This window comes from Notolepis coatsorum (genome assembly GCF_963971535.1).
Source record: "Notolepis coatsorum genome assembly, chromosome: 20".
Lineage (NCBI taxonomy): Eukaryota > Metazoa > Chordata > Actinopteri > Aulopiformes > Paralepididae > Notolepis > Notolepis coatsorum.
This window is the reverse complement of record NC_140184.1, coordinates 56,567,116-56,581,555: the sequence shown is the minus strand read 5'-3', so window position 1 is coordinate 56,581,555 and position 14,440 is coordinate 56,567,116. Positions and strand designations below refer to the sequence as shown.

General features: G+C 42.0%; 1 protein-coding gene across 1 annotated transcript in view; it reads right to left on the bottom strand.

Moving 5' to 3' along the window:
- tm2d3 (TM2 domain containing 3) overlaps window positions 1–14,440 on the bottom strand; it is a 55,092-nt gene that overhangs the window by 17,686 nt on the left and 22,966 nt on the right. Inside the window, exon 4 of the mRNA XM_084337429.1 lies at window positions 6,546–6,720. Within this exon, the coding sequence (XP_084193555.1) occupies window positions 6,546–6,720 (175 nt within the window). The remainder of the gene's footprint in view (window positions 1–6,545; window positions 6,721–14,440) is intronic.

Below are 14,440 nucleotides of genomic sequence, written 5' to 3'. Positions count from 1 at the left end.
TGTCGGGAGCCTTGCGACAATGTCTGACGGCCGGATGAATTTAATCGACGCACACTTCCCACTTCCTGTTGTTCGAGTGTAAAGGCCTCTGCATGCTACAGAAACTTCAAAGCAACTGCAACACAACATCGACAAAGCAACAGTGTTTTAGACACTCTGCCTTTATGCTTCTGCAACATCGACGCGCAAAGTTAGTTTAACTAAAGTTAGTTTAGGTTCGTGTTAACGATAGATAATGTACAAAATAAACGTATTTCCGGTGATTTTAGACGTCGCTCTTTTATTTTGAAATCCCGACCGGAAGTGTTATAGTGTCTGTTGCTAGCAGCTTAACTTTCTGTGCTTTTCGAGCTAACGTTACCGTAACATCATTAGTTTCCAATGGAGAGGACCGCGGCTCACATGCAGCTCAAACTACCTGTTGGAATAAATTAATTGATTGATGTTTAACTTGTCCCTGTGTGTGTCCAGTCATTTCGACTAGCAAACGTTGTATTTAACGTTACCTCAGGACGGATACCATTGTATTTACTTGGTTAGCTATGTAGCTAATGTGGATAGCATTTTATTTGAATAGACCCAATGCTAGCTGGCTGGCTACAGCTTTATTTACTAAATTATGGAGGCTTTTTAATCGTCAAGGTAAGAGAGGATTTGTCATGATCAACTGAAGGCGTATGCTATGGAACAATATGTGCTTGGGTTTTCAGAAAAAGGCGAGCTATGTGACGCTAATTATTTAGCGTCAACGCTGGAAACAACAATGGAGGATGATATTCTCTGCGGGACTAATATTATTCTATGACAGCCCCGCCCCCATTCGCTAACCAACCAATCACTGCTACGCAATATCAACGCAACGGTTGTTTAGGTTAGATTTGAGGGACATGTACGCAACGTCCAAGGAACACAGTCTACAAGACCCTCTAAAACAACCGCGCTGAAATCGCGCCGATGTTGTGTTGCAGTTGCTCTGAAGTTTCTGTAGCATGCAGAGGCCTTAAAGGATAACTCCACTATTTTGGGAAATTAGCTTATTTAACATCTTCCCTGGAGTTAGACAAGAAGATGCATACCTTTTTTGTCTCTGTGCGTGCATTTTAGCTTTGGGAATAGATGCTCCGTTAGCATAGCTTAGCTTCATCACTGGAAGTGAGGCAGGACAGTAGCCTTACAGTGCCTTACAGTGTATTGCAAGGTCTGACATTGACCAAACTTGATATGCATGACCTTGGTGGGCTCTAGGTCAACTCCTGAAAAGGGGGTCAATGTCAGACTTTGCAATCAAAAGTTAGGGGGCTAATAACCCTTGCCATAATTTCAGTGCGCCCCTAACTTTTGATTGCAAGGTCTGACATTGACCCCCTTTTCAGGAGTTGACCTAGAGCCCACCAAGGTCATGCATATCAAGTTTGGTCAATGTCAGACCTTGCAATACACTGTAAGGCACTGTAAGGCTACTGTCCTGCCTCACTTCCAGTGATGAAGCTAAGCTATGCTAACGGAGCATCTATTCCCAAAGCTAAAATGCACGCACAGAGACAAAAAAGGTATGCATCTTCTTGTCTAACTCCAGGGAAGATGTTAAATAAGCTAATTTCCCAAAATAGTGGAGTTATCCTTTAACTCGCCCGACCATCCACCAGGCGGCGGTATTGCGCCGTCGTTGTATTGAGCCGTAGGGTCCAGCTGCAGCGCCGGAGGTGTATATATGAATTATGAATGCCATGGTGAAAAAATTTAATATTGATCTCAATATCGCTGTACAGCGTGGTCTGGCGGTCAAAGCATGGCAGGCAATAACGTGTTACAGCGTGAATGGCGGTGGATGTGTTAACATTCCACAATAATTTTCCGCCGATGTGCAATTTTTTTTTTCTACTGTGATGTTTTGCAATGCTTAAAAAACGTATTAATGTTGTTGTGATTAAGTGCATGTGTAGCAGAGGGTACATGAATGTGTGGTGTGATAGTGAGCATGGGTACACTAATGTATGTATGGTAGTGTGTATATGGGTACATTGTGGACGTGTTGTGTGGTAGTGTGTGTATGTAGGTATCATTATTTTAGGTGCTGCACAAACTAATTTAGTTGTACTGTATTGTGCAATGACAATAAAGCTTTCTACTTCTACAATAAGCTTTTTCTAACTCAATTACCATCACTGTATTGGTCCTTTAAAAGGGAACACTACCCAAATTAAGAAATCCATTATGTTATTGCCATGGTCTATGAAAGTCCAACCAATATTTAGGAACATGAGCTACTCTCTCCAAAAGTCAGACACCAGAGAAGTAATTGACTCAAACATGTGACGTTTTCATGTACAAAGTCTGGAGCTGCTCCATTGAACATTCACATGTTCTTGGTATCTAGGGACATCTATGACCATGGATCTCAGGGAATGTATTCCCAGTGTCAGAAATATTGTGTCTGTTACTAGGCTTGAGTAAATTGTAATGAACCAAAGGAGAATATCAATTTTCTTTGTTTCCCTTTTCTTTTTTCATCTTTGACAGTGAATAACATCATGCTAAAATTGACCAGACGTGAAGAATTGCCACTGAGCTCATTCAGCACCTTCTTGAGATCACGTGTACAAAAGATCTAAGCAAATTAATAAAGGGAAGATGATTAAACAGAAGGTTTTGTAGATACAGTATTGAATTCTGCCATCCGGACACATGCAATTTGAAATAGGATTATAGAATATAGAATATCAGGCCTATAAATTACCTTATTATGGCCAAGTCGCACATCTATGGATCGGGCCAAATCTACCCTTTCCAATGGCAGAGTTCAATCTGGATTTAATATCACAGCAAAAACCGTGAATGAAATCTACTGTAAGTACAGTTACTTTTTTATAATGTCAATTTCTCCGCCATTTCCCATCAGATTGCAACAGCGTTTTTGCTAAACATTCACAGAAAGGTAGAGAAACGAACTGCGTCCTAATTTATGGCAAGAATGAAAATAAAGAGGAAAACATTTATTGAAAAAGAAGTCAGATGGTTGACAGGGGCTGGCGTGAGCTGGGAAGTGTATTTTTTTTATTCGAAAGCCCATCGAAAGCCCTGGGTCTCTTCTCTCAAAAGACTACACTCAAGTTAGGTTGCGCCAAATCCTCGCATCAATCCATGCCTGTTTCCGACTCGATGCCGAGATTTCTATAACTCATATTTCACTAATAACACTTAAAATCGTTGGTAAACAAATGTAGTGCTGAGAATATATAATTTGACTGCTGTTTTGACAGGGTTAGGGTCTTTACTCTTGGCTACATTTGAAGAAGAAAAAAAACCGCAACATTACCGTAATTCATACATTCTGTAGAGATGGATTTATGGTGTGATGTCATTCACGTACCGGTAACGGACTGCTCAGGCTTAAAGGATAACTCCACTTTTGGGAATAGACGCTCCGTTAGCATAGCTTAGCTTCATCACTGGAAGTGGGGGAGGACAGTAGCCTTACAGTGCCTTACAGTGTATTGCAAGGTCTGACATTGACCAAACTTGATATGCATGACCTTGGTGGGCTCTAGGTCAACTCCTGAAAAGGGGGTCAATGTCAGACCTTGCAATCAAAAGTTAGGGGCGCACTGAAATTATGGCAAGGGTTATTAGCCCACTAACTTTTGATTGCAAAGTCTGACATTGACCCCCTTTTCAGGAGTTGACCTAGAGTTCACTGTGGCAGAAGTTGTCTTTTTTTTTTGGGATCTCTAATGTAGTTTTCTACTCATCTGAAGCGATAGCTATTGTCTGTTGCACGGGATACGTTTTGGATTGCAGATTTCACTATGCCATAAGGGGATTTATCATCAGCCAATGGACATATCGATCTACCAGATGGCGATCGATAACGGGGAAATGCTCAGGGGGATCCAACCGGCTCATGGTAAGATCTTTTTCACGTAAATTACAGCCCGATCGAGCCTCGTTATGATACGATTGGCCTATGTGGCTACTTAGACGAACACGGTTATTGGTAATCAATAATAAGAAACAACGTCACCAGCCCCCCCCCCCCTTCATGCATACATGCTTGAGGATCGTGCCAATCATATTCAGTTTGAGTTTTAACTGTAGCATCTGTATAACGGAAATGCCATTGGATATAACGTTAGTAGCTATTAGCCCTTTATCTTGCCTTCCAGGAAATATCCTAGCCGGAATCCCTTATAACACTTATATTCACAGCGCTATAAAATGAGAACGTATTGATGAATTTTTTTTTCTTTAAGCCATTTTGAAGGGATGGTTTATGGTCTCGATTGACAATGAGAATGGACAGATAGCAATACTATAAAGTATAGATTTAGCTCTACAAACAGCCCCAAGTCTGTTTACATTTGCTGGTCCTCTTGAGTGATATTAGACGCATCCCAATGGCCCCGAATGCGTTAACAGATTGCAGAATGGGTACAATACAGTACGGCTCAATACAAACAACTGCTAAGAGGATGCAGACCAGAAAAAAACTTTCATCGTGTTTACATCAGGGTCCTCCATTTTCAATTCATCAGGAAATTTATGACTGTGACGTACATGGGTACGTGGGTTGGTCATTACCATTATTACTGTATTTATGACACCATCTGAACATCGGGTTAGTATATGTAAATGTGTTGTTTTGTATGTGTGATGTTGTGTCATCTCCTAATCTCTGTTCTGTTCCACAGATGCCACTCATCTCCCTGATTGGATTGGTTGCACCTGATTGGTGCATCTTCAGGCAGGCAGTGGAGATGAGTGAATAACAGGGTGGGAGATGACACATGTCCGGGCGCCTCATTTGAATCACTGCCATGTTCCAGAATGGAGTGAGGAGGCTGCCCTCTCGTCTAGCTGTCTGGAAGTGATATCTTGTGGTTTCTCTTTGTGTCCCATGACGGGCTCAATTGTATCTATATTATTTATTAAGTGTTTGTTTGTATATATGTATGTATTGTTTGTCCTCCCCTACCTTTTCCCCTTGTGCATTATGGTGGAGGTTTAAATCCCTATCACCATAAATATATAATTTACTATTTGGAAAACATCTTGTGTTGTGGCTTTCTTACCTACCTGGGACATTGCTTTAAACGCATTTACTGAGAGAGGCTGTTTTTTGCTCATGTGCAGCCGGCTCCAGTTATTATTCTGTGTGGTCCTTAGACCTTTGTACATGACAATGACATACAAATATACAGTACTGTTTCATCAAGACATTTATGACATAAAAGACATACAAATATATACAGTAGTTTCAGAAAAACAGATCATAAGAAAATATATATACATTCGAAGGGCAAGAAATGTATGGAGGGGGTTGGGTGGGTGGGGGTGGGGGGTGGTTTGGACATTTACCGGGGCCAGTTTCTAATTGCAGCCACCCGTAGGTGCTCTTTGAGAGCGGTTTTGAAGGAGGGTAGGGATTCACATTCTTTTACGGCTGTGGGTAGGGCGTTCCACATTATTGTGGCATAATTGCAAAAACGTGTTTAGTCCCTTGTTTGAGTCGAATCTGGGTTGAACATGATTTGTTCAATCCACACAATGCTCTGCAAATGTACATGTATGCTGCTTTTACAGTGCTGCCTTCCTTTGAGCAGAACACTTATCATACCTACTAGGGGTGGAACGGCAGTGGGGAAGGGGGGGTATATTGACAAGGCTTGACAACAGAGGTTTAAAGATAACTTCACGTTTATTAGCTGTTCGTTTATATTATATCATCAGGGCTTCTCCAGGTTCCAATGCTTTGTTACTGTTGACTATTTACTTCCTGGTGTCAAGTTGATTAGGTACCATGCAGTGAAAAACGGCATAAGAGAATACTTCATAATGTTTCATGCAATTAAAAAGTTAATATATATTTAGTACACATGATTTATTTATTTTAAACTAACTTTTCCTTTTTGATAAGAACGTCTAGTGCTTGTTGAGCATATGCATACTCTGTGCATCCCCTTAACAATTGTGTGTATTGAGCTGTACTGTATTGTACCCATTCTGCAATCTGTTAATAAGTTCAATCAATCAATACTTTATGTTGATGGCCTTTGTCTATAATGTGGCCACAAAAAATTGAATTATTTTGTTTGTTTGCACTAAGTTAATACTTTGACAAATGTTGCCTATATTTTTCAGTCAGTTCGGTCTTTGTGTGCCAGTTCGGTCTTTGTATTTAAGACAAACCGCTGTAAACCTTATTTTTTACAAAATAAATGAGAAGCATGTTTAAATCAGCAATGCCCCTCTTGCTGTACCAACATCTCTCCTAGCTCTAACCGGTCACTGTCAAAATAATGTGCCTGATGTCAAACTGCCTCATTCTTTCAGTTTTTGCATGACTACGTCCTTGAGAATAACTGAAAAGTTGGATTATTTTTAAGCTATATATCTTATGCTGATGTATGGTATTTTTGGAGTGTTACATTAAAAAAATTTAATTAAAAATTAAAACGTATATTGAACCGAACCGAAAACCGTTAAACCAAAACCGTGATACGAACCGAACCGTGAATTTAGTGAACCGTTCCACCCCTAATACCTACCTATGCAATGTACGTGGTCGAGCACTTCACAAGTGGCATTGTAGCGGTTGCGTGGGCAGGACACCGTCATGCAGCTTGTGGAATTTTTGCACTTGTACAGCGAGGGGTCAAGTTGCCAGCAGAACTGACAGGTGATTGAGAGAGAGAAATTGGCCTGTTGCTGTCCAGATTCCCCCTGTGCAAAAACAAACAAACAAAACACCCCGTCACTACTGAGAGCAACACCGTCTTGGTTGTAGGGGTGCAACAATTCAACTCAACCAAAATATGATGTGTCCACATATGTATATTTTCAACACAGATCAATTGTATTCATTTCAATACATTTTTTTTTAAGCCTGTCAATTGATTATTTTCTTTTAACGTATTAATCACATTAATCACACTGGGTTAACGCATGTAAAAAAAATACGTAGCACAAATAAATAGCTCCTTCAGACAATTTCTGTTAACAATACTGCTACCTATAGCATAATTAGCAAGGATAGCGTAGCTCGACCTGTGTAACATTACACTTTGACGATTTCAAAAGGGGGCTGATGCAAAGTCACCTCAAAAGTGGCGTTGGTAAGATTCCACAGAAGAAGTCAGAGAAGTGATGTCTCACCCCTGCTTGAAATAGTTTGACTTGTCTGTGTTAGCAGCAATAGAGCACTGTTCAAACCGTAGCCATCATGGGTAACAATTCTCTCAGTGGCAAACTAACAATAAAAAATTGTGTTATGTGAGAGACAAATGATTTATACCAGTGGTTCCAAAATCATATACCTTCCATTTAAGGAGAACTATGGCCAATTTCATACAGCTATGATTATTCTAGTCTAACCATAGATAGTCAAACATCTTTGTGAACACAAAACTCTCCCAAATCCCAAAACGAGTGCTAAAACTCAAATGTGTAATGTCATCAGGTATAAAGTCTGAAGCTGCTCCATATACAATGAATTGGGTTAAGGTGACACTGAGATCACCCAGGGGAATGTTCAGAGTATATGGGTAGATATGGGTAGATCCGAGAACACTACAATATAATAATTCTCATTTGAGTAGAAAACAAAAAGAAAACAAGCATTCTTCCAATTCTTCTTTAACACTTTGAGTGCCAACGACGCTATATGTCTTAGTTCATGCCGACCGTTGAATGCCAGCAACGACATATAGCGTTTGTTTGTCGTTTCTTTTTTTATTAGCGATTTGAATTCATATTTCATCAATCTAGTCTCACGTTAGTGCAGCAACCTCTCTCTGAGCTCCATTGGGAAAATACCGCCCCCTATCGTCTCTCCCTGTGTAACTGCACCCCTTTGGATTAGACTGATGGGGGGGGGGGGGGGGATCCAGTTTCCTCATTTTACTTATCCGGCAAGCCATCCGGAGAGATCCAAGTCTTCGCCGACCCTCAGAACAGCGTGGAATCTGTATTTCCAGTACCCAGCGCTGAATCAATAAACGCGATCGATATTTGGAATGGCGATCAGGAATTGGAATAATCTTTTTGGAGAACATCTGATCTGAGGTAAGGAATCTATTTTACCAGTTTTAGGATAATCTGATCGGTTTTCACAGAGATATCAGCGTGTGCCATATGTGTGTGTGTGTGCGCTGATCAGGAAATGAGACTCGATTTTTCAGCTTGCTTCTCTAGCGTGCATAAGTACACATATACTATCGATAATCTAGCGTTTATTTGAAAACGATTCATAAATAGGCCGAATTTTTTTTTGTGTATTCCAGAATATTCCAGTAAAGGCCGTTTATCACAGAATCTTTATATTTTCCTGAAACTTTCAAGAAAACGAGGGTTTTTCAAAATGGTATAAAACGGAAATTAACCGATTAAAAAACAATCCGTTTCGACAATGTTGACTGCAAACAAGTCATTGATAAGCGACGGCCAGATTAGACACATAGCCATAATTTAAGACATACCGTAGTTTATGCGTTCACAGCGCTATCATTGAAGTGGGTGCTGGCATTCAACCATGTTTTGACCATGTTCACCAGTGGCATCCAAAGTGTTAACACTTTAATCGCCGTTGACGCTGGAACACGTCATTCCCCGCCATGCTCATTCTGCCGAAGACGCTGGACAGCGTCTTTGATATCAATATTTCAAAAATCTGTGATTGAAATCATATTTCTCCCCCGGAGACATGAGATGTACTGGTGAGCCCCTATCAACTCTAACGGTTCAAGAGCGCCATCTGGTGGCCGATCGGCGGATCGCCCAGGGAAGAAACAGGAAGTGGAAGCTGGTGCTCATTTCAATTTGGTTCGATCACTCGGTAATAGTCCCAGGACTCGAGCTGATCACGACGGATAGTGATCCGTTACCAATAACTCGATAAACAACATGATTTGGACGTATATACTATTATACAACCTGGAAATGGATCGGATATTTCGACATCCCATAATAGAAAAAATTCTGTTCCACACTCATCTCCCAACGGCGAGAGGAAGCTACGGTGAGTTTCAGCGTTATTTTGTAATGTCTTCTATACTAACTGCTCTAATGATCATATCACCCACACTAGATGAATGATATAACGTTGCCCACGGAATTATAAACGACCCCCCCCCATCCGGTCATCATCAGATCATACGTAGTAACTTCTAGAAGTACGTCCATTTGAAATTTTTTATCTCGCACAGATTCCTACCAAACTGTATTTGATCATCAATATAATGCATTTAGGGCTATAAATCAAGTTCTGGAGAAAGCTGCAGAAAACGATAAAAACATACTTATACTTTAGACCGTATTTTAGTATGAATATGTGAATGAAAAAGTATAACGTTGCTACACCCTGAACAATAGATATAAGACGTTGAATGGGCCATAGTAATGTCAATTTAGCAATACAATTTTAAAAGTTATAGCCCTGCAAAGAAGGGGAACTTCTCCATGTTAAATAGGGCTGGCGAGGGATGGTAAATTATGAATTTAACCCCGGCGATCAAAGTGTTAATTCCACCATGCCATGTACTGTAGCACTATCCCTCTCCCAGTATCGTCTGGCGGCCTGCAGATGGATACTATTCTCTCAACCAGCGCTCTCAACCAATGCAATAGAACCATTTTGATTGACAGTCGATTCGGCCAATTACGTCACACCGCAAGCACCCACCTCCTGCTGTTCTTACCACCAATCGGCAAGTGTTTATTCATTTTCTACTTCCGGGCATGCCGCCATTGATCTGCTTGCGAGAACCACAACAAGCTAATACGTTAGCTGCCCGCCGACCAGTGCTCCACAAGATGACCAAACGAGACACAATGATTTTACTGCAACAAATGTTATAATAAAACAAAGCCTTTCTATACATTTGTCTGGTTGAAAACTTTATTAACAGATTGCAGAATGGGTAGTTGGGTACGGAATGAGCAACGGAATGGAACTGAGCTATGAATGGAGTAATGCCTTGCTTACTTGCTATCTTCGGGTAAATAATATGCTGATGTTATTGAACGTGTAACACTAACTATATAACGTTAATGCCACAAAACGAATGTTTGTGTCATTTTAACAGCAGATACTTTCTTAAATGCCATCTTCCCGAGAGAGGCGTGTTGACGAGGAGCTGTGATGGGTTCGCTTGGTTGTGTTATTAATAGCATTGAACAGCTAACCGAAAGCTAGCGTTAAAGGTTTAGCCATAACGTTACATTGGCTAAAGTTGGGGCTATTCATAATCCAGCAATGGCTGCAGACCTGCAAGCAAAGTACAGCAAGTTGGCAAAGGAGTATTCCAACGTAAATCACATTTTCACCAGTAACGTTAGTCTTCCATCTCCCGGTATCTCATGCTAGCTAACCTAGCTCATGTTAACGTAGTCACTGAGCGACCACCTCACGTACACAATTAATGACATGTTGCGGACAGCCATATCGGTGACAATGTTTAGCTTTTAGTGCCAAATGATAAGAGTCTGAAGCGGAGTCTCAAAAGAGAATGTTGAATATTTAGTAGTAACTTTGATGCAGTAGCTTGTGTGTGTGGGGGGGACTGGGGGCGGCGTTGTGCAGGACGCGACTGAATTTATCGGCTACTGCCATCGGCACACTCGAGCTTATCGGCCGATAGGCCGATTGCAGTCAACAAGGCACTTATCGGCCGATACAGATACCCGACCGATACATCGGTGCACCCCTAATGGAGAGGTTCTCTTAAGTTGCCAAAATGATCACAAAAGTACGTCACTCATCCTTAACACTTCTGGCGCCAACAGCAGAGGGCGCTGATGGCCCTTCAGTGCCAGTGCTTTATCCAATGTAGGATAGGACTTATTTGCGAGTGCTTAAAATATATCAAATATAATAGCAATAGATCTAAATAACACAGTGATCGTCAATGAGTTACTTCCAGTCAACATGCACGAAACAGATAATTTTGTCATACATACATTTCCGTTTTATACCGTGATGAATATGAATATATTTCTAGAGCGTTCTGTCTCATCTCAATAAACTCCAGCAAATCGAGCTTCAATGTATTTTGTTAGAAATCGTGCCATTTGTCGCTTGATTTATGAATCGTTTTCAAATAAACGCTAGATTATCGATAATATATGTGTCATCATGGGCGAACAGAAGCGGGGTCTGAAAAATCGCTTCTCCGTACTTTGGTCGGCGCGAACCGCGCACACACACAGCGCCGGCGGTGAAAGGAACATCTGATTAACCCAAGATTCCTAACATAGAAAAGCAAAAAGATTAATCCAATTCCTGATCGCCATTCCAAATATTGATCGCGTTTATTGATCCAACGTTATATATCCAAAACACATAATACACGCTGCTCCGAGTGTCCCCAGTCAATGTGTTATAACGATATTGCATGCCCGAGAAGTAAAACCTGGACCGGACCTCTTAGATCGATGCACAGCCCCAGCCAGAGGGATTCCAATGATGTGCAATACCATCCGGGAGACGTTAGGCGGCGGTATTTGCCCTTTGCGAGCTCAGACCCATTCCCAATGATAACGTTAGGCTGGATGGATGAAAAATGATATAAGAAATATCGATTAAAACCAGAGATATCTCGGGTCTTGGCGCCCAGAGCATGGCGAGTTGACCCGAGAAATCTCGGGGTTGGCCTCCAAAGGGTAAAACTGGAAGCGCGTTTTCGTACACCCGAATTTGCATACAGACACTCCCCCGCCAGCTCCTTATAAGGTGAGGACCGTGTGCAAAGCGGAAGCGAGAGGCTCAACATTTCATCTCTGCTGTGCCGACCCCCGTATTCAACAGGTAGCGTGGAAGCAATTTGCGACTGATCAAAATTCGATTAGATTCAAATGTATTGCCATCATACAGCACAAGTACAATACAATGAAAATAAGTTTGGAATCTAACCAGAGTACAAATGTAACAGTAAAGTGCAATAGTAACATACAATGCACAGGTGATTAAACTGGGTATAGCATATATAAATACTAGTAAGTAATAGTAATAGTGCGTTTTATTTGGGTAGCTGCAAGCGCTTCCATCACCACCGCGGTCCTCTCCTGGCTGTTAGCAAACCTCTCCAGGCTCTTGGTGACCCTCTCCTTGGGCTGCCCCCCATCCACCAGCGGTGCCCCTCAGCCCCCCGCCTACCAGCGTTGCCCTCCACCTAACATTCCACTGCTCATCTTGCCCAGACAACAGACGTGCTGTCCAAGTCCGACAGCGATTAATTGCATGGATGTAGGATGAATAAAGCCTTCAAACATGAATTTGACTTACTTGATTTTGTCCCTATTATTAGATACAGTTTACAATTTCTCTCAAGAACTAAACACGTCACTTCAGTAATACTCAAACAAGGGTGTCAGAGAATACGTGCGGCATCGCTGGTGGACGGTCGGGCTGAGGGCCACCGCTGGTGGACGGGGGGCAGAACATTTGATTAGATTCAAATATATTGTCGTCATACAGCACAAGTACATCGCTGCCCCCCGTCCACCAGCGGTGCCCTTCAGCCCAACCGTTCACCAGCGGTGCCACACGTGCACCCACTGCCCGTGGCAACATGGTCAGGTTTTGATCCTTTGATCTTTTTCCTTTGATCCCAGTTCTATACGATCAGCCGGAGCCCTCTAGTTCATGAATATGCAAATCATGCCCTGTATGCCCTAGAAGTGATAAAAGTTATATTTTGGGGGTGAGTTTTTAATTCAGCTCTGCATGGGGAAAAAAGGTTCCGCATGTGCGTTCTGTTAGTGGTTAACGTAACGTTGTATTCGTTCGGTACACACATTTTTAACGAGACAAAGATTGTCGTAATTATTATTATTATAATTATTTAATTCCGAGGATGTCTGTAGAATCAATGTGAACGCAATCATCATTGTTACAAAGGGTCAGATTAAACCGAATATATATATTTATTGCCTGAGATCCCATGTATAATATTTGTATATCGTTTGATGTCCCTTGTATATTCTTTGTACATATACACGGAATATCCCTTTACCTGGTACAGGACAGACCATAATATTCGTTCTCCTATTGGAAGCGATCCCCTAGGCGCCACGGCCATACCCCCAATGTCTAGTTCAAAGTCACCGCTAAGACATGTCTGGACATGCCCGGTTCTGCGCAAGAATACGAGACAGAAATAAGGCTGGTACTAGATTGTTCACCTTACGTATAAATACGTCGCAGGTGGATACAGCAGTTAGTTACCCAATAAGTTGAAGCCTCACACCACGATACAACGTGCTGTGAAGTGGGCCCGTTTTGCCCCGAAATAGAGCCTTGAGACCGCGTGCGAATTGATAGCTGAAGTGTCAGAGTTTAACAATGGATCGTCGAGTTCGACCTATTCTATTATTAAGTAATAGTCTATTATGTATAGTGTATCGTGCGGCTACCGTTCTACAGTGACCAGCATTACCAACGTTTCATCGTACCGAGCTAGTGTGCTTATCCAGGCTGGGCGGCTTAACCTGGTGCCGTCATCCGAGGAGCCCTAGACGAGAACCGTGTGGATATGTACACTGGATAACCTACCCGACGACTACAGAGCCCTTTTCGGCTGGATTATATTTGCTTTGGTCCTGTAGCTGTTGGAGCGGAGAATCGTCTACACCCACTGTTGTGTGGGATTTACCCTGTGAGGAGCACCGTCGAGCCCGCCTCTAGTACTCTGAGGCTGGCTAGCTTTCCTCCATGCGGCACTGCATACCGGAGAATAGCTGTTGTTTGTCTACGGATCAAGGGATTATTGCACTGTCTCCTGTACCTGGAGTCTCCTTATTCCTCGTTGACCCAGACTTTCTGCTACCGACAAATCCTCTCCCCTGCTGGCTTACAACCGGAGGGACCCCTTTAGTATCTCCAGCTGATCTACTAGTGTACCATATATAATTCTTATGATACAGGTGGTATTAATTATCTCCTGCGTAATATGCTCATGGACTTACGCTCTTGACCTATTCATGCACATTCTTCGCCTTACAAGCGCAACTCTCAATCTTGATAAGTAATGTAAGATAATCTTTGTGCTGCTAATAAATATTCTTCTAAACAGTATTTCTTGTGAAGCCGTGTTATTGTGGGTGTGTTCATCTCATATACCTGTGTACTGTATGGCCAGTAGTAATGTACATAACGCAGTAGTGGTTTAATGATACCATACTTATTCAATACAGTCAGGGAATTGTACCCCTCAGTTACAATCATGATTCCTGCCAAATAAAGCCCTTAAGAACACGGTGCACACCAGTCTGTCCGACTTATGACTGCTCTTCCGTGCTCGTAAATCGTGCTCTTAGCTACGAGCGAATCCCCAAGAAGGAACCGTTCGTGAATGCCAAAATCAGCCCGAAAAGGTGGCTATGTGGACCTACGATGAAATTTGCTCTTAACTTTTGTCGTAAGTCCATTGGTGCATGAGGTCCAATG